A 21,046-nucleotide genomic window follows, 5' to 3' on the forward strand; every position below is an offset into this window, starting at 1 on the left:
GTCAAGTTTTTTATCAGTACCCAACCCAGCAAAACACTTTCAATGTCTTAATGTGAAATTTGATAAGTAAAATTAGATAGATTTACGCTCATTTTACTAGTTTTGGGAGTAACCTGCATTTCTAAAAGCCACTAGATGGGTCTGTATTGCCAGGTCCGAGAGCAAGGGGCAGTGCCAACGTGCACAGTGTGACTGCTTGGGACCGGACAAACATGGTGGAGACTTACAAATACAAATACAAATTTCTTGACCTATGGTTTTTTTTTTTCATAAAAAAATACATTGGTATGATCGTTCATGTCTTTTTGCCTAATGTTCAATTCAATGCTTTTTCAACTGAATGACAATTTTTTGTACAACCTTGAGGCACTAAATATCACACGCTGTCCCTTTGAGAATGACAGTAACATAATTTGTGAATGCATTTGTCTGAAGTGAAGTTTTTTCATTGTAACGAAAACAGTCAGTTCTTGATTGTATAACCAGATTATAAATTGTTGCATAAGCAGTTCTATTTGGGTGCTGGCAAACAGGTTGTGTCCATGTGACACCACTAAACTGTGCGAAGGACCCAGAACACGCCTAGGCCTAATAGTCTCCCTGTGTGTTTGATGGTAGATTCCAGACATAATACAGAGGTCACTCCCTAGTCCAAATGTCACATCAGGACAGGCTGTAGTGGAGAGGCACAGATTAAATCATCATTCCAGATGGGTGGATCGTTCTGAGTCGGTCAACTGTGATGAGTCTAGTGGTCTAATGTAAGTTTACAGGTTTCCCTTCTGATAACAATATATTCACTGTAGCAATCCTCAGCATTTAATAGTTACAGAAGCACAGGTCTAAATCATGCAAAACCTGTCCAGCAATCCAACAATATTACTGAACAGGTATTTAAAACAATCAACCCACCAACATGTATCTAAAACAATAAGTTCACCTTTGCTTTAACACTGACTTAACACTGAGTAATCAACACAGCCCAGAAGATCATTGGCTATTTTCTGTCAAGTCAACTCATCACAGTTGAACAACTCAGAATTAGATTGCTGGCTTGTGATACCGCAACAAAGCCATCAACATTATAGGGGACTTTTCTCACCCTGGCCACCACCTCATTGACCTTTTGCCCCCTGTTAGGCGCTACAGGTCTCTTAAAACAAGGTAAAACGGGCTCAGAGACAGTTTCTTCCCCAGAACCATCACCACCCTAAATAAACACCCTAAACTTTGAAAATATCTATCTTTCGACTTATTTGGGATTTGTTGTTACTGCTAATGTAATTTCTCTATTTTATATTGCACCATTGTTACGATGCACTAATTTTTAATTTAGCTTTATTATAACTTGGGCTCTAAGTACTATGTTGTAAATATTTTTGCTTATTCCGAACGTCCTTTGTCTTATTTTTCTCTTTAAAGTATTTATTACATGTGTGCCATGTCTAATCTCATTGCATATGATGTTTCACCATGTTAATATCAAAGAGAATCAAAACAATTCAATTCTATTTTGTTCTCATCTCATCTCATCTCATCAGCCGTACCGCTTATCCTCATTAGGGTCGCGGGGGGGCTGGAGCCCATCCCAGCCATCTCGGGCAGTGGGCAGGGGACACCCTGAACTGGTTGCCAGCCAATCGCAGGGCACACATGGACAGACAACTCATTTGTTCTATGACTCCTAAATAAAAATATGCCTGACAGGCCAAATGTCATTGGATCTTTGGGCAACAGTAAAAGGCATTAAATGGGACTTAAAATAGAATGTGGAATTTGAATTGGGTAAAAGCGTAGTCTTTTTTCAAGCCTTTAAATGGGTTCCACGTGTGCTCACGTGGCATCGATGCTATTCAAGTGTTGGGTTGCTCTCTTCAGCTGCATGCTTTGAATGGAAATGAAGTGTCGAATTTGAAGACCTTGGAGAATGCAGAATTGACAAAAATGCTGATGCTGCACAGTGGCAGGCACTTCATTTAAACAGACAAGTACAGGTTCCCTGTAAATTGTATCGGTATGAAATGAGTTTTGCTCAATGGAGGATTGCATCGTCTTCTGAGCAGTGCACAGTGGTAGGCAGACAGTGGGAGTTGGATCACAGGCATATGTCACACTGCAAGGGAGGCGAGTCTGCTGAATCATGTCCTTAACTTGATGCAAGGTAGACATGTCTTTGAAGGTGATGAGATTCTGATAACAGATGTTCTGAACTCACAATATCAGTCCTTTTGAAATCTTGTTTTCAAATATATATAATTTTTGATTTACTAAATAGAGTAAAAATATTGCAGTTACAATAATAATTGCCATTGTACTGTATTATGAGTCATATGTAGATACATATGAATTTGATGCATGTCATACGTATGTGTCACATTCTTATATATTTAGGCTGCTCAGTAGGTTGTTTTGAGAATGGATTGCCCCAAATTATTTTTTGTTGTTGAATTCTTTGTTGAATCAGATTAAAATTCTCCTTATCTAAATTACTATCCCTTACAAAACAGAACAATGCTTTAAATCGACAAACAGGGAATCGGACATTCAATTTCACCTTTGTTGGCTTCTAGCTGCAGGAGGCTGCTTTTAATTTTTAAATTTCTATGTTATTAGATCAGCAATGAAAGGCATTGCTCAACATAGAACGATCATATACGTACATATACTTACATAATATATGGTTGAGTGATCAGAGAACCGGTTTGCTTTATTGTACGTAGTACAAAAATCCTCTGCCTGTGGAAAATCACAGGCAATGATCAATCTTGTGTTTTTTATACTTTCTGTCTAGAATGATCAACCTCTATTTTGGATCTTTAGATTGACCTGTCTATTAGATTTTGAGAATTACCTTTTTTATTATATTTTTACTGTGGGATTATGTCACTTGACCTATCAAATCCGAATGTAGCCTAAATGAAGCACATACTGTATGTCAAGTTATTATTATTTTTGTATATCTTGGCAACTGCCAAAATTGATGACCAAGAGGGCAGTAGTGGCACAGCTACTTGTATGTAATTAAATAATTACAGTGCAACCCACAAAAACACAAATAATTCAATGAACATGAAACAGTTCATAGTCCATCTATCCATCCATTATCTGTACCGCTTATCCTGCCTATCCCAGCTATCTTCGGGCAGTGGGCAGAGGACACCCTGAACTAGTTGCCAGCCAGTCGCAGGGCACACAGTGACAGACAACTCACTCACTCGTTCACACCTAGGGACAATTTGGACCCGCCAAATAAACTGACATGCATATTTTTGGAATGTGGGAGGAAACCGGAGTGCCTGAGGAAACCTACGCAAACATGGGGAGAACATGAAAACTCTGCACAGGAAGGCTGGTAGCTGGATTTGAAACCATGACCTCAGAACTCTGCCGCACACGCGCTAACCACTGCGCCGCCATGCTGCCAGGTCCAGTAATGTCTGCTAAAATAATAATGCGAACCTCGGAATTTTGCGTTAACCACTCAGTTGCTGTGCCGCCCACAGTTCATAGTATTTGTTTTTATTTTTTCCCGAAATGCTGCTTTTTGTTTGGAAATATTCAACTACCAAATAAATAACTACAAATCGACATAGTTTACAGCGTCGTACTATCCAAAACCCAAATGCTTCAATGCTTTGTTGAAACATTTTCTTTTTCCAACTAATATTAGACATGATTTCCTTCCTAAGCCTTTTTATTATGAGTCTGACTCTCTATTATATCATCTCACTATTATATTATATTATGTTTCTGTAGTGCAGTGGTTAGCACATTCGCCCAACACGCGAAAGGTCCCCGGTTTCAGACCATGTGGAAACATGTTGACCAGGAGAGGGATTGTTGCCAACAGGCTGTACTTGCCCAAGACACACCACAGGAAATGGTGCCCTTACAACCCAAGTTGTTAAGGGATCCAACCAACCAACCAACCAACTAATTGTCAGTGCATCTAGAACACTGTCTACCTTTTTACGTAGTTTCTCCCGCGATGCGGTGCTGCAGGAATTTTCCCTCTTCTATGAGGAATGCAGCAGGATGGGAGGCATAAAGGATGGCATATTTTTCAGACACCCTTTTTTTTCTCACTGGCCTATAAAGGTCTTTCATTTTCTCATTTTGACTCGTACCTTCGTCGCTGTGAAATTTGTCACAAAGCCTCCCCCCATTGTTAAGTGTCATTAACTAAAGCCCGCCTATTTTTAACTAGTGATCACTGCCAATTATTGAATACACATGAAGATGCCCAATCTGTACATTTAAAAGTCTACATCCATCAAACATCCTTTTTTTAATTCCATACTTTTTTCACAGTACTAATGCGACAAGCATCCTTGCTGCTGCTTAAGTCTCTGTATACTCCTCCTGCTGTTTGTTTAATTATTAATGAGCACGAGTGAGGGAACAGCAACGTGTATCATATTCAGGGAGAAGGTCCACAAGGGAGCAGATCACGCAACTGGAAGAGCACTGCATACTTGAGTTGAAATCACCTGTGAAAATGTTGTCTGTCATACTGTTTCATTTCAAGTCCTAAAAACACTTAGTTCACCACAGACAAGCCTTTTCGACAGTCTGTCCCGCCCCTGTTCCATGGTTGGGTTTATCACAGAGTGTGATGAAGCATGTCACCATTTCAAATCCATTAACCTTTCGATCTATTAGTCCTCCCTTGGTTTTGTGTTTGCATAGGCATAGATTGTTTTCTTTATTTTATTTTTTTTACATTGGAAGCCAGACAAGATATTTCCTTTTGAGTACGAGCACGAGCACATCATAGTTGTTATTATTTTATAACCGTAATTTGTGCCACATATTTTCTCTCAATGCGCTTGTTTTTTGTCCAGACACGTGGTCACCACACGGTTGGCAATAATGACACTGATTTTCTACAGGGTTAAGTTCACTAATTACGCTACTCTTTGGTGATTATTCACTGTGTTAAATCCTCCCAACAATGGGAGTTTGAATACGTCATTTTCGTCATCATGAAAGAAAAAAATCAAACCGCACTCATTTCTGAGGTCTAGAATTTGCACATAAGGTGCAAAATAACTGAGGTGAGCAGAGTGCCCTACATAACTGGCTGACTTTATTTAAATTGATGGTATTACTTGCTTCGGTGAGAAAACAATATGTAGAACAAGAGTACGTCGACATTGAAGACAATGCATCATTTGTAAATTAGCATAACCCAGTTCTGCTGAATAATAAGCAGATGTCTGTCATTAAGTGGCAAACCTCTAATATGTCTGGAGGCAAAAAGCAGCTAGAAGCGATTCTGTGAAGACGCAAATGTGTGGTTGAGGTTGTCTGAACATATTTGTGTTTTAGAATTGATATGCAGTGGATGATAAATCTGGGTTTTAATTTAGTGGGAACTGAAAGACACCAATAAGGAAGACATAATCAAACGGCTTTTATAAGGTGCACCGGATAAATAAGTCATACACTGCAAAAGTAGTTCTTTCTCATATGTTTCTTCCGTAGCATGAAATTGACAGGACAGTAAGGGTTACCATGTTTGGTTGTTTGTGTATAGCCATTCGGCTGTTTATATTAATACATGCAGGCATGTAATAGTGCAATGATTAATCAGTTGAAAAGTACACTGATTAAAAACACATTAAAAATACATTGTTTGCAACAGGAATCAAAAGCAGATTGTGGCGCTGAGAAAGCCAACACTGTAATAGGAAAAAGTATTGGAACTCATCTCATTTACACACTATTTTTTTTTACTCACAGTGCCAGAAACACTGATTTGCATAGTGTAGAGCATTCTTGTAGGTTAAACTGTCCCTTCACTTGTATAGTATTTTTCTAAAGACTTTCTGTTTCTGTCGTACGCAACCTTATTGGCACTCAAGTGAAGAGGCACCGAGAGTAAAATAAGTGTGTAATAATGAGATGATCTTTAAACCATGATAATGATAATGAAGTTAATGATACTGCCTTTTCAATTGTCATCTATACGACTGGTCGTATAGTGGTAATTTGTCGCTGCCCTAACCGCTATGAGTCGGGTTTGAATCCCGTTGCATACATTGTTTTGCGATTTTGGTAAGCTATGTTAATTGACTTATCATTGCACAAATATGGTAGTAAACCGTAAAACTTTATTAAGTAACATAACCTATTAATATTGTATGCATTTCTAATCTTATCAACTGTATTCTGTGGTATAGAAGGGGCACCATGTTATGAGGCGAACCTTTACCTTTCTGCGCCTTTTATTTAGAAAAATACAGTAACTTGTTATGATTTTCTGCAGAGAACAGACCCGCAGCTTCTGGCTCAGTTCTATTACGCTGATGACGAGTTGAACCAAGTGGCCGCTGAACTGGACAGTCTCGATGGAAGGAAAGACCCTCAAAGATGTACGCTTTTGGTCAACCAGTTTCGCTCCTGCCAGGTGAGCGAATGAAAATAGGAAATTTTACTCTTCTCATTAGAAAACACAACATCACATGTCGGATATACAGTAAATGACTTTTTGTGGTATTCATTTCTAACTCGTGTGAGGAGCACTGTTACAAGTAATCGTTTTTTTTACATGACACATTTTAGTGTTTATTTATTCTTTGTATCTACTGATCACATTCTATGCAAGGTATTCAGTGTTTACATTGAACTGCTATCCAAAACAATATGCTAAGGATGGTATAGTAAGGTTTTTATAATTGGTATTCCAAATTAAATTTAACCATTTTAAGTAATTAAATCTGTAGCATAGCAGTAAGATGTGTGAAATGTGATAAGTTTATAGTTCAGTTGACACTCCAAATAAGGAGAGAAGACTTCAATGGATTTTGAACTTGAAAGGGGAGAGGAGAGGACCCAATCTTTAGACGAGAAATTCCAACATCTTCTACAAGAACAAGCAATAATATTGAATATAGTAAAAATCATATAAACAGCGCAAAATAGTAAAAATAACAAACTGTGCAGTACAATAGTCAAAATAACGTACTGGCATCCGTTGCAACCTCCTTTGCAGGCGTCCACTATTTAAAATAAACAAAACAAAATAAACTTATCAAAATGTCTTGAATTTTGTAAATTCTATAACTTTTAACATCTAAAAATGTTCGTGTTGTAGGAGTTATTTAAGAGTTATTTAAGAATATCACATTTACATAGGAGCAGCACGGCGGCGCAGTGATTAGCGCATGTGCGGCACAGTTCATGTCTTGGGAACCTCCTGCGTAGGTTCAAATCCAGCTCCAGACTTCCTGGGCGAAATTTGTACGTGCTTGCGTGGGTTTCCTCCGGGCACTCCGGTTTCCTCCCACATTCCAAAAACATGCATTTCAGGTGAATTGGCTGGTCCAAATTGTCCCTAGGTGTGAATGAGCGAGTGAGTTGTCTGTCCCTGTGTGCCCTGCGACTGGCTGGCAACCAGTTCAGGGTGTCCCCTGCCCACTGCCCGATGATTGCTGGGATGGGCTCCAGCACCCCCGCAACCCTACTGAGGATAAGCGGTGTAGCTAATGAGATGAGATGAGACATTTACATAGACTGCTGGAAGTGTGAATTTCCCTACGGGGATGAATAAAGTATCTATCTATCTATCTATTTGTCTTCTAAGAGTTAACGACTTACTGTAAATTATGATGTGTTTCATTTATATAAACTTTGAAAATATTTGTATAATACTTTGGAACACAGTTTGAATGATTTATTGACAGGAAAATGAATGAAATGTGTTGTTCTTATGACACATTTGCTTTTGTAGTGCTGTAAAAAAAACCTAAGGTAATCACGACAACGTGACATGTTTGTGTAACTTTTTAAAGAAGCTAGTAAACCAGTTTTGTAAATTGATTGTGTAAACAAAACCCATTTCTGCTTTTATCAAATGGCTTATTGAATTGGATTATAAAAACATTTATAAAAGAATTACTTTAATTACTAAATGCTACAAAATGTTTTATACATTTTGTAGCATTTAGTATTTTCTAGTTGTGTTTGGAGATTGTTTTTTTTCCTCATATTTATATTAGAGTAACCACCTGTACATTGTTTATTTTAGCTAAAAGAATTAAAAAAGGTAACCATCAGTTTTGGTCTAAAAACATGGTGGTCTTACTACTACCTTATCTAGGTCAAGTTTCCACAAGAAGCACACTGAATGATAACATGCGATAAATACTTTTGCAAGTGTGTTTGGGACTTAGAAAACAAGGAAACACTCTTGTAACTAAGATATCCAGTGTTGAGTTAATAAATGTCTAACCGTGGCTTCTGTCTTGAGAATATGTTTAGAATTTGATCTTAAATAGGATATTCAAGGGTGGAACAATTGTAGGATAGGAAAAGTTATTTCGTCATCAAACAATAGTAAAATAAACTATTGTTTTGATTTGTATTCTTGACAGACATATTGAGCGGCTTCAGATATTATCAGGCACAAGCGGTTTTCTCATTGCGGTTCCATACGACCGTACAGTTTCGCTAGGCAATAAAAGTCTCGTACATCAATTCATCAATTTTTGTTCAGTGTTTGTTTTTAAAACCAATTGCTACATTTAGCCTACATTTCTAGATTTAACATTGGGCCAATAGTATCAGCAATTATACCAGGTTTAACTGAAATCAATATCTACCTGGGGATTTTGCATGGATCTACCCTACTTCAACTCATATTGTGGGAAAGGCATTGTACAGAGTCATTAAGTATATACAAACAACCATTCACACCACTTGCTAGTTTACAGTTACCCCTTAACCTAATTTACCTGTTTTCTGAATGTGGGTGAAAGGCCAGAGCATCCAGGAAAACAACCCACAGGGAGATTAATTTCACACAGAAAGGCTCAGGACAAGTTTTGACGTTTGAATTTCAGAACTGTATATTTTTCTAAGGCTGCAACTAACGACTATTTATAACTCGACTAGTCACAGACTATTGACACCACTAGTCGAATAATCTGATAATAAGAAGTTAAATAAAGGATAATATGTTCATTTTGTGAACTACATTCAGTGGTCAAATGCAAAGTCTGTAACAAAAACACTTAATGATACTTAACTGTTTGATCTCAAACGGTTGTAACAACTTAAGTTTGTCGATTTAACGGTTTAACAACTGTTTTTTTTTCTTTGGACTGGATACATTTCATTTTTAATACTTTTGTCCGGCACAGTCTGGCATAATGCTTCAGCTCTTTTTTTGTAGCACAATGTATGCAAAATTAATGGACAATACATGTCATCAAAACCGTATTGTCTTGAATGTTACTTGAATCTTAACGAGGCGAATCAGATGTTGAATTTTGTTCAACTGTCTAACATGCTTTTTTTTTTTAATGTTCATGCATCACCGAGTCACTGATATGATATGTTAGGTCTGCTTTGCAAACTTTGCAAGTAATCTTGCTATTGGCCATATCCACGCTAAAATGCTCCAAAACTTTAGGTTTGTTACCTGTACTGGATGTTGTTACCACTAGAGACAAGAGACTTTATTGCGCATGAGGGACTCTCAGAAGAGATTATGATCGTGTAAGATTACGTTACGTTGGAAAAATGTGTCTGGTGACAATAGTCTACAATGAAATTGATTTTCAAAGTTTTCTATTATTAATTTTTGTCACACACTGCGACTAATCATTGCACCCCTACTTTCCATGTGTGGGCTGTACACGCAGTATATCTTTATAGGTGTTGTCCCCTTCATTGTGTTGTTTTTGTGCGCTCTGAGCTCTGGCTGTGGTCCATATGTACAGTACATGATGACAAAGATAATGGTTAGATCAATCTTTGTGTTGTTTGGATTCTAAACCCCTTTGAGGGAAAGGCAACGCATGAGTTATGGATGCCATTCCGCCTCATGCTGCGGAAGCTGCAGGTGGTTTTGGGAGGTAGTCATGTGGCTTGTTGTGGTTCAATCCCCCTCCTAGCACTGTTGCACCCTAGGCAATTCTTAATAAGGTCACCACTTGACCCCCAAGTGTTCTTTTACCTTCTTCCTTTGGCAGTGTGCTTATCTTTATTATGCTGGTGCAACGCTTTTTATTTTGTTATGTGTGGCCTTGAGTCAGGGGTAAAAACTTAAAACGCGTGTCTGAGTCTGACCTGATCCAAATTTTGATCGGGTCGGGCCTAAAATAATAAAGTTTGCGCCGGGTTGTGATGTTTCGCTGACTTTTTTGGGGACTTGTACGTAAATGTCTAGAGGAGTGCGTAATGTCCTGTCAGAGTTAGTGGCGTGGACCATGACGTGCCAGATACACTGATTTAATCAGAAACCTGTCATAAATCACTGATATTGCTACATTAACATCACAGTGCAGTAAGTCGTTTTGTGGCCGTGAGTAGTTTTGGCATTGGGAGACTGTGGGCCGCAAAAAAACAAGTGCCCTCTCAACACATACTGTACTAAACTCTTGCAATGTCAATTCAAAAAAACTCTTTTCAGTCTCTATTATCGACCAGCCATTGTTCTTGTTTGGCCCTCTGCTGCTCTCTCTCTCAAAGTGTTGTGCTAGATTTTTAAAGACGTACTGCTGCTTTGGTTTATTGCCCAATTTTCAAGCCGTCAAAATGACAGAAGGCCTGATAATTTTCCCATCAAATCAAAAATCTGTCAATGACTGAAATTTGTTTGGTAATGTAACCTTATACAGCTTATAAGGCTCATACAGTCTCGTTTAACTTAGATTTTGTTACAAAAGACAGGCTTTAATTCGTTGTCATAAATCACTTCTACTCTTCCCAATTCCTAACGTTAATGAAATTTCAGGTTTGCTTCGGGCTCGGTCCTGCAGATCAAGTTAATTGGTCGGGTAAGGGGTGGGTTTGTTTGGGATGGAATAACTTTTGAACCAATCACCAAAGCTATCTGCTATTTTTCACTGTACTCTCTGGTGCTGCTTTACTATGTTGGCTTGAGCGTTCTGAAATGTTAGTGTGCTGGGAATAATATTGGGGAAGTTTTAAAACAGGCATGAAATGTTGGTTTAAATTCTAAAAGCAGGTGTATACCTTATTGTCTCCTAGTTTTACAAGCTTCCAATATCCCCAATATCCCAAAACAGTAAAAGGAATCAACGGTCAAGCTTTTGTTGCAAAGCTTTTTTAATCTTTGTGCTCTAGGCAAGCAGAGCAATATGCAGTGCTGCGCCTAAAAAGATTACAGTGCACAGTGTTGCCACAGTTGAGTGAAAAGCTTATTGTAAGTCATTGTTACGGCTCTTGTACATGCCAGAGGCACATAAGCTCTTGATTAGCTCTCGTGGTGTGTGACACAGTATTTTCGCAGCTTGATTTATTGGCCTCAATTTAGTGTTTTCATTGAACGACAGTGACCTTAATGATGTGATACTCTTGTCAAAAAAAGATTTCTCTTCTTCCTGTTTAGTGATCTTTAAAAGATACAATGGCTGCCTTGAAAAAAATGTCATTAGCATTCATGTTCATGTTACCTGTGTTTTTGTGATGGCTTGACTTTTCAGGACAATGTGCTTAACATCATCAACCAGATTATGGATGAATGTATCCCCTATGACCGAGCCAACAGAGACTTCTCTGTCAAGTTCCCAGAGGAAATTCGTCATGACAACCTGGCAGGGCAACTCTGGTTTGGAGCAGAGGTATGGTATTCCCTCACCATCAGTCTAGAGGAAAACAAACCATCATTTGGACTGTATAGTACCTTTCATTTTACAAAGTTTCCCATATGTAGATCTGATGTTCTTGCTTTTGTGCAGTGTTTAGCTGCAGGCTCCATCATCATGAACAGGGAGATAGAGAGTATAGCGATGAGACCCTTGGCAAAGGACCTCACTCGCAGCCTGGAGGAGGTACGAAACATCACCCGAGACCAGGCCCTGCGGGACCTCAATTTCTACACAGACCGCATGAAGGACGCACTGCGACATTTCGACAGCCTTTTTGCTGAGTTTGAACTCAGGTAAATTAGGAGCAGACCTCTTTGGCAGCAGTAGCACAAATAATAATTCACATTTGCCAACAACAAGCTTTGACTTACAGCAAATGTCACCGCTTGGTCTTTATTGCATTGCAGCTATGTGTCAGCCATGGTGCCTGTCAAGTCTCCCAAAGAATACTATGTACAGCAGGAAGTGATTGTGCTCTTCTGTGAGACAGTGGAAAGGTGATTTTGTTCTCCTGACCTGCACTACCACAACACACAAATTGAAGTTGTCTTACTACATATGAAAAATGAGCATTTTTGTTTTGTTGAAGTTTCATATTGTTTCTTGTAACTCCTTTATACAGGTATTTTGCCTCTTAGAGTATAGCATAGAAGTTCTTCATTTTTAAAGAACCTGACATACAAAATAGCAGCAAAACCTGCAGCATTGTGAGGCAGAATTACAATAGATGAAGTTAAGTTAAAACAATTAAAATAGAATGATTCTGCAATAACTAAACCCAAAAATAACAAATCATTTAGGTACATTTAAAGTTAATTAGACTAGGATGTCCAAACTATATCCGGGAAAGCCATTTGTGGCCCACCGATTGTTTTTTAGCGGCCCACAACATACACTAACACAATTTACTATCGTTAGTGTTTTTATACACTGTCGTCAGCCTTAACAAGGGGGCAAATTAACAATCTCAAAATATGCTTGAAAATGTATAGGTTGTGTGAAGACAAAAATGTTTTCTCTTTGTACTGGGCCAGGGTTCAAATTGTACACATAATCACATCACTGTTACCCAAGTAATGATCTTCTTTTAAAAATGGCTTTTGTTTTGTTGCTGTTCAGTACAGGAACAGATGCTTTTTCTAAAGGGTTGCATGTTTCACAACTTATTTTAAATGTTAAGTCAGAAAAAACTCAGGCCTCTCAAAAAATAATACTCTAGTTTTGTTGTGCCCGGCTAAGTACTGTTGGGGAAAAAAATCAACTGGTTGATGCATCATTTATCAATTCTGTATTTGGTCCTAAAAAGGTTTGAACACTGCAGCTTTCAAAATAACTGCTCTGTATAAAAACTCATCTTCTTTGTCTCAGAGCACTCAGACAGGGCTACCTCACTCAAGACATGATTGATGACTATGAGCCTGCGCTGATGTTTACAATTCCCAGACTAGCCATCGTATGGTAAGTGTTGCCCGTCTTTGTTAGATTTCCGGCCTTGTACCTAATGCTAATCTCATGAATAATTTTTAATCTATTTTTAGCGGGTTGGTCGTTTACTCAGAAGGACCTCTCGACCTTGACCGAAAAGCAGAGGACATGTCTGAGCTCTTCCGGCCTTTTCGTACTTTACTGAAAAAAATCAGGTACAGAAATTCAGCTTCCTTACCACCAAACTTTTTATGGGTTAATTGTAACCTCCTGGCACATTTGCAGAGACCTGTTGCAGACTTTGACAGAGGAAGAGTTACTGATGCTGGAGCGAAACCTCTGTATCTCTCAGGACGGCGATTGTTCGACAGGTCAAGATGAGGCTACAAGCGAAACACCAGCAGTTATCAAAGAGTCCTCTCAAAGCCCCACTAGATTAATTTCCAAGGTGGATGATGATGAGCAGCAAACGCATCGGTCGGTGTTTGTCTGTACCAGACAAGAGGAAGAGTTGGCCCAGGTGGAAAAAGGCTGGGAGGAAGTAGAATCTGAAAAAGCAGACCAGGGGGAAGACATGCAGTGTGAAGAGGCAGAAGAGGCTGAGCTTGCGTGTTCAATGCAATATGATGAGGAAGAACTGGAACAGCTCAACATGATGGTTTACCGTGTAGGGGATGAGATGTCAACTCTGCTGTCGCCTCCTAGCCAGGGTCATTCTCCGGCACACCTTCCCATTAGAAGCGATGTAGGAGGTGCCAGTGGGGCTTCTAGTACTGAAGCGTCCCCGATCAGGGTACTGAGGACTCAAGGAAGGAATGGTATTTTGGAAGAGGAAGACAGAGTCTTCTTCATGGAAGATCTTGAATCAGCAGGAGAAGGCATTACCAGCATTTCAAGAGAAGTCCACGTTGCCTCGCCCTCTAAAACCCCAAAGTCTCATCATCCAGGTGTGCGTTCTAACGCAGTGTGCAATGGTTGGCTTCCTGAAGGACCTTCAGAGCACCCTTGCCTACAGCCTTGCAACAAAAACACTTCATGTCTTAATGCAATGTGCACATCTGCGCCCAGCTCTGACCATCTGCCTTACACCAACGGCTGGGAAGTGGGCTTAGAGGGCACTGTGACTGAAACGGCAGAGGTCATTGCCCATCGTATGGGTGGCATGAAGCTCTCAGCCACAGTCATTTTCAACCCTCGCTCCCCCAGCCTGACAGAGTTGGCAGTGGACAAGATGCTGCTGCCTCGACCTGTTCCCCCGGAGATGGAACCCTCCGGCCCGCTGGTGGCCACTCACTGCTTGCTTAACTCTTGTGTCTGCTGTGGGAGCTGCGAAGATGCCCATGAGGACGCATTCACATCTGAAACCACAGGACTTGGGTTAGGCCTCACCCTAAGAACAGATAAGCAATGTAAAACCACGGCTGCTGGTGCTGTCATCCAGTCCTCTGCTTGTCGGCTGCCCCCGCGAAGCCGCGAGTGCTTTAGTAGAAGAGAATTTTGCCAGCTGTCTCAGGCTTCTTCTCGCGGCTTGAACGAGCCCCTCGAAGAGGAACGGAGGGCTGAACTATGTGAGAAGTGCCTTGTAAGAGATCCACGACCGGGAAATAGGACTCAGAAGTGCGGCAACGGCATAGGGAATGAATTCTCCACATGCTGCCCAGAGAGGGCTGGAACGGGGCACCACACAAATGGAGGCCCAATGAGGGACACGGTTGTGGATAAGGATAAGCAAAGAACAAAGGACTCTAGAAGGGACAACCAAGAGGAAAGCAGGAAGAGTGCCAGGTAAGTTGTCTGCTGCAAGCATTAGATTTTGACTAATTGCATCATATCATTAATTTTAAGTTTAGCTTATTTTGCTCATTTTAAGTTTTCATGTTATTTTTACCAAAAAGATAAGTTACTGTTTGTTACTTTTTTCTAGTTAAAATAAAAAATCTCTAAAATGCAGACATTATATGGAATTTTTTTTCCACTCACCGAATTAATAAATGATTATTGTAATGAGTGATATTATCTGCAATCTAGAACAGTCATTCTCAAGTGGTCTTGACTTCAGAACCCAGCATTACACCCTAAAGACAAGCTGCAACCCAACTGAATAAAACAAGTCCAGGATTTAGTCCTGTTCTGCTTGTTTGGTTGGAACCTGGCTTGCTGGCTTCAAAGAACTCTTTTGGCCTCTTGTAAGCCAAACGTCTTGCCTTTTTGCTTGGCTCCAAAAGCACTGAATTGCGGGAGGCAAAAAAGGGAGGGGAGCAGCTCTTATCTGTCTGAAAGAACAATACTGTTCCAAAGTCGAGCTCTCTACACAAAATATCAATAAAATATACACCTAAACCATGGTAATTATTTAATTATGTAGATAATAAAGATAAATATACTGGTGAAAAAGCTTAAAATATTAGCAATGCTTCGATGGCAGACATTCGTACACCCTTTTGGTATTTCACAATCATTTCCTTCTTCGACTTGATCGTAAATGCTTTTCACTTTTCCTTCCTCTTATCACTATCTTTCTTAGGTCTCATTATTCTGGGCAGAGAAAGGAAGTAAAACAAACAAAATCACAGTCAAATGAGATGTGCTCCCTCTCAAACACAAAAGGGTTGGCGCTGATAGACTAAACATGAAGAAGATATTGAGCAGGGCATTATCGCCATTTATTGTTGAGGAGTGTAATTGACGTTGCTATTTCTTCTGAGCCTTATTTTGTTTGCCAAGGCAAAAGCCATGACCCACTAAAAACGGGCCCCTGACCCACTTTTGGGTCCCAAACCACCAGTTGAGAAACACTGATCTAGAACATAAAATGATTTTGAATATTTTTACATGATTGACAAAAAACCCTTAAAAATGAAGTGAAATAAGAAAAAAGTAAAAACTTAAAGTGAGCAAAACTAACTCACAGTAGACCAGTTATTTTTTCTTTTTTTGCAGTGTATATTTTACATTTTCGTCTTTACCATTCATGTATGACTATGTTTTCAAAATAATATTTGACAGCTTATGTTAGGTATTTGATTTTTTTTTAATGATGTGCTTTTTTTCATATTCAATTTCAAGTTATTTGTGTTTTATGTTTACTTTCCTAATGTTTCCAAATATTTCCTCTCTGTACTGTTGTTTTTAGTCTTCACAACTCCCCTCTCAGCTCTGTGTCAGATAGTGACTGTGAGAGTGTGTCGGTCACCACATGTAGTCTATCCAGCAGTGTTTACACTCCCAGGTAACTATAAGAAGTATCATATGCTAGCACAGTTGTATTTGATATTTGGCCAAAGCTGCAGTGCTGTTCTCTTTTCAATCATTCGTTATACATAGTTGTCTTTGCAGTCTCAAATCCCAACACATCCACTCTCTGAAATATGAATGGAAAGTGTGAATAATGTAGAGACAGTTGGGGTACAGGGTATAAACGGTCTCTTCTGCTCTGTCTATTACTTCCTGCAGCCCCATAAGTAGCCTCACCCCCAGCTCATGCACGTCAGAGGACATGGACCATGAGGACATCAGGCTTGCGCTGCAAGATGCCAAGGTGGCTGCTCGAAATAAGATTCGTTCGCGCTTCCACAGCAGCAGCGATCTCATCCACCGCCTCTTTGTCTGTATATCAGGTAAGGCTCAAGCAAAATATGCAGACAAACACACATTTGAAAATGTCTCATTTATTTTTTCAATGTAAGAGGATACACAATAACATCAGACTTCTTCCTTCAGATCAGTGGTTGGTCTGCAACCTTTTCTGTTCCACCGACCGGTTTAATGTCTTGACAATATTCTTGTGGCCCAGCCCACTAATATTAGAAATATTAACAATAACAATGACAATAATAATAAACCCGAATCAATGGCATTATCACTAGACCACTAAGGATCTAGAAGACATGGAAAAGGACAAAAAGCCGTGTGATTTTATCTCATCATCACCCTATTTTTACTCCCAGTATGACTTTGTCTCGCCTTTTTATCTTGAAGGCGCACATGATTGGTCAATCGCTGTGTAATGCTGTTTTGGCTTAACTCGTTGCCATAATGCTCAATTACAACGTTGTTCAACTAATGGAGGATGCTTTAGATGACACTAACCTGTGTGTGTCTCTGCAATGAATATATCAGTTAATGTGGTAATTAAATATTATAAAATACCAATTGATCCTGACTCGAATGGTCAAACCCTGAAATATCACTATCAAGCTGATTAACAAGTCATTCAGTACTTAAAGGTATCTACATAAGGGTAACAAATAATTATCGACCATCCTTTAGAAGGAAGCGACTTTTCTTTCACATGCCTGTTTTGTATCCGGGTTATGAAGCTGAAATGCAGTTTACTTGAAGTTTTATTATAAAACATTCCAGGCACAAAAGAGTTACGGGACAATGGTTGAAGGATTCACAAGTCAATACAATTATAACATTATAAATTAAAAAATGAAGAAGTTGATTAGTTATGAATAAATGAATGAAGTAATAAAGGGGTTGTAAAGGAAGAAATCATTTATCATGACGATGTATACGGTGACATTTTAGTATTGCAACTGGCCGTTTGGACGTTCCAATTAATCATTATATTATTATAAGGAAATGTTATGGCAAAATGCCATATTACAATAAATTCATTAGCATTATCAGTCATATTTGTTCAGATATTTGATCTATCAAAAGTAGGGATGTGTAAAAATACAATTCTCCTGAACTGATATGATTTACCAGAGTACATTTTGGTTTTTTTCTATATGATTTGATCTAATTTATTAAAAACATCGCAGAGCACATAGACAGATAACGCACTTGATCATTCACACCTTGGGACAATTTGGACTGGCCAAATAACCATTTTGAAATGTGCCCAAAGAGCACAGGGAGAACATGCAAAGTCCCCACAGGGAGTCTGCGGTAGCCGGAATTGAACCCTGTGTGCTAACCACGCAGCCGCCATGGTGTCAGATTATGAAAAGAGAAAAACATTTATTATTGGTAATCCCTATTTGAGAATTGGTGTTTTCCTTTTTTTTTTAATCTAGTGTGATAAAAGTACGTTGGAATCTGTTCATCTTATATGTGTATAATTCCACTACTGTATCATTGGTTATTCTATATCCTCAATTATTTATAACAGCAAATTATAACTCTGTTTGCTAAAAATTATCAGTGATTGGTCATGAAACCTTGCGGTGCAGTTTTAAGGTCATGGGTTCCAGCTACCAGCCTTCCTGTGCGGAGTTTGTATGTTCTCCCTGTGCCTGCATGTTTTTTCTCCGGGCACTCCGGTTTCCCCCCCACGTTACAAAAACATGCATGTCAAGTTAAATGGCCAGTCCAAATTGTACCTTCGTGTGAATGAGAGTTAGTTTTCTGTCTCAGCGTGCATTGCGATTGGCTGGCAACCTGTTCAGGGTGTCCCCTGCCCACTGCCCAAAGATGGCTGGGATGGGTAAGGGGGATTTGCAGGGGATCCCTGCTAAACATATGAAATGTAAATTAAAATATTCACAGATCTAGTGAATCTTTTGTAAAGTACAAAACGATTACAGAATTTTACTCAGTTAACAGATTTAAAGTCGAACAACACAGAATCCCTGAAAATGCAACACAATACAATATAAATGACAAATATTAGATAGATAGATAGATAGATAGGTACTTTATTCATCCCCGCAGGGAAATTCACAAACTCATTAACTCTCCAGTGCTATAAATGATTAAATTCAAAAAATTTACCATTTTCAATTTTATTCGAACCAATTTAGACACTGATCTTCTGGAAAACGCAAAAATGATAAATTAAGATGAGTAAAACAAAATGCAAAGGATCAGCAGTCTTCAAGATTAAAAGATTGTACTGTTTCAGCCTAATCATTGTCATTAAAATGATTCCAAATTTGGCTAATTTTTCTGCTTTTTATACATACAGTACTTTCTTTATTGCCTTTCTTATTGAACTCCATTTTCACCCAACACTTACAGAGCCTTTTTAGGGTTTGTAAACAAGTGCGCTGCACGTGCATTGTTGAAGCAGATCGGCAGAATTCATGTCAGTTTAAGGCAGCTAGTTGACACAAAAGATCATCGATAGGAACAGCTCCAAAAAGCACAAAGTATGTGATAGCAGCAAGATAGTGACTTTATTTTAGTCATCAAAGCAAACAAACAAAAAAATTTTTTGGGATGGGCACTGGATTTCTTCCTTAAAAACTGGCTCCGAAAGGGCTTGAAAAGTGCTTGAATTTGGCTATGAAAAAGGTGTACGAACCCTGTAATTGGTTGTCGTTCTGTTTCACATCACAGACATAGAGCCTGTGGCTTAATCCTACTCCTTGTTGACCACACACCCAAAAGGAATGGCCATCAAATTTTGAACCATTTTACAATGTCCAATTATTTAAGCAGTTCAGGCAGAAAAAATGTGATCCATAGGTAGCCTAGATGGTAAGGCGCCCGCTTTGAGACTGGGAGGTCGGTGGTTCGCGCCACGGCCGAGTCATTCCTAAGACTTAAAAAGTGGTCGGCGGCGCCCTCTGTTGGCTGCGGCTGCATCGGCTCGCTACAACGGGTCAGGTGCAATCGACATTTCGTTCTGTGTACATTGTTACACAGAATGACAATACAAGGAAATTATTATATTATTATTATTATTATTATTGCCAATGATGAAAAATCAGTTATCTGAGAAAAATCCCCATTGGGAAAAAGGGGACAGATTGAAATATTGCCTGACATCAACTGCTCTCTCATAACATTAATTTTCTTTTGTTGTGAACAAAGGAGTCGCTGATCAGCTGCAGACCAACTACGCCAGTGACCTTCGTAGCATTCTCAAGACGTTATTTGAGGTTATGGCAACTAAGTTTGAGCAAGGAGACAATGATAAGCAAACACGAGGTAAAGATCATTTGTGTCTGCCTTAAAGTATCTGGGGAGGGGAGCAACTAATCGAATTAACGATGTAACCGTTTTGTTTCTCTATGGTGCCCAGCAGGCCCTGTTCTGCGGAGTGCAGTTCTAGAGGATTGCGCTCTGTGCCAGGAGACCATTTCCTCATCAGAATTGGCAGCCAAGGCCCGCGAGGGCCAGTTTGAAGGTCAGCACATCTACAGACATAACGAATAAAGTTGAAATGTCAGCTATTCCTCTTTGAACGCAGCACTACTCCGGCTGTTCTTGTAGAAACCCCATCACACGTTCCCACAGATAAAACCGCGATGCAACTGAACGTTTCCTCCTCATCGCACAGTGCTTGGCTCCACTGTTAGTGTCTCAAGTTCAATTTTTGGCAAATTGTTGATTTTTTTAAGTGAATGGTTGCCATAGCACCTACATTTAGGGCACAATACCCTTTGCAGGAGAATTTAATTTACTCTAATAATTGCGCCATGATTTTTCCCAAAAATGTCCGTGTTGACTTATCGCTATTCCTTTTTTGATGTTATTAGGATGTAAGATATAATCTACGCTACCTTGGAGTCCTATAACAGGATGTTTTCAGAAAGGAAGTGGCTGAGAAGGTTAGCATGTAATCAGCATATTAGTGAAGAGATGCAGTGAGATGGAGTCACACAGAGGCAAGGAGGTGAAAATCTAAGGGTTCATTCCTCGGTCAATTACCTGTTGTCTGAAATAATTGTTGCCATATGTTTAGGATCACATTCAAAATATGAGCAGCCCAGTACAAGATATAGCGTGTTATATAGAATATCTAAATAGTGCTACACAGAATACATATTGCAATAAAATTCGGTAATATGCAATGGAGGGGGTGTGGTTTAATGTGGGCTTTTACTCTGCCGGGTAGAGTTAAAGAGCCTCATGGCATGAGGAAGAAAAGATCTCTTCAGTCTGTTCGTAGTACAAGACAGTGATAGCAGTCTGTCGCTGAAACTGCTCTTCTGTCTGGAGATAATGCTGTGTAGTGGGTGCGATGGATTGTCCATGATTGACCGCAGCTTTTCCAGTGCCCGTCTCTCAGCGACTGTTGTCACGCTGTCCAGCTCTGTGCC

The 21,046-nt window shown here is 39.4% G+C and overlaps 1 protein-coding gene across 5 annotated transcripts in view; it reads left to right on the forward strand.

The window, feature by feature from the left end:
• zfyve28 (zinc finger, FYVE domain containing 28) overlaps positions 1-21,046 on the forward strand; it is a 55,161-nt gene that overhangs the window by 26,078 nt on the left and 8,037 nt on the right. For 3 of the 5 annotated variants that reach the window (XM_088353756.1, XM_088353755.1, XM_088353752.1), the window contains 11 exons: positions 6,272-6,412; positions 11,457-11,594; positions 11,712-11,914; positions 12,029-12,118; positions 12,990-13,079; positions 13,160-13,261; positions 13,332-14,831; positions 16,180-16,275; positions 16,500-16,663; positions 19,815-19,931; positions 20,026-20,130. In XM_088353756.1, coding sequence (XP_088209882.1) covers positions 11,487-11,594; positions 11,712-11,914; positions 12,029-12,118; positions 12,990-13,079; positions 13,160-13,261; positions 13,332-14,831; positions 16,180-16,275; positions 16,500-16,663; positions 19,815-19,931; positions 20,026-20,130 — 2,575 coding nt within the window. In that variant the 5' untranslated portion in view covers positions 6,272-6,412; positions 11,457-11,486. The remainder of the gene's footprint in view (positions 1-6,271; positions 6,413-11,456; positions 11,595-11,711; positions 11,915-12,028; positions 12,119-12,989; positions 13,080-13,159; positions 13,262-13,331; positions 14,832-16,179; positions 16,276-16,499; positions 16,664-19,814; positions 19,932-20,025; positions 20,131-21,046) is intronic. The other 2 variants (XM_088353753.1, XM_088353754.1) reach the window with 2 other exon arrangements.

This window comes from Urocampus carinirostris, chromosome 15 (assembly GCF_059441175.1).
Source record: "Urocampus carinirostris isolate Australia breed hairy pipefish chromosome 15, RoL_Ucar_1.0, whole genome shotgun sequence".
Taxonomy (NCBI): domain Eukaryota; kingdom Metazoa; phylum Chordata; class Actinopteri; order Syngnathiformes; family Syngnathidae; genus Urocampus; species Urocampus carinirostris.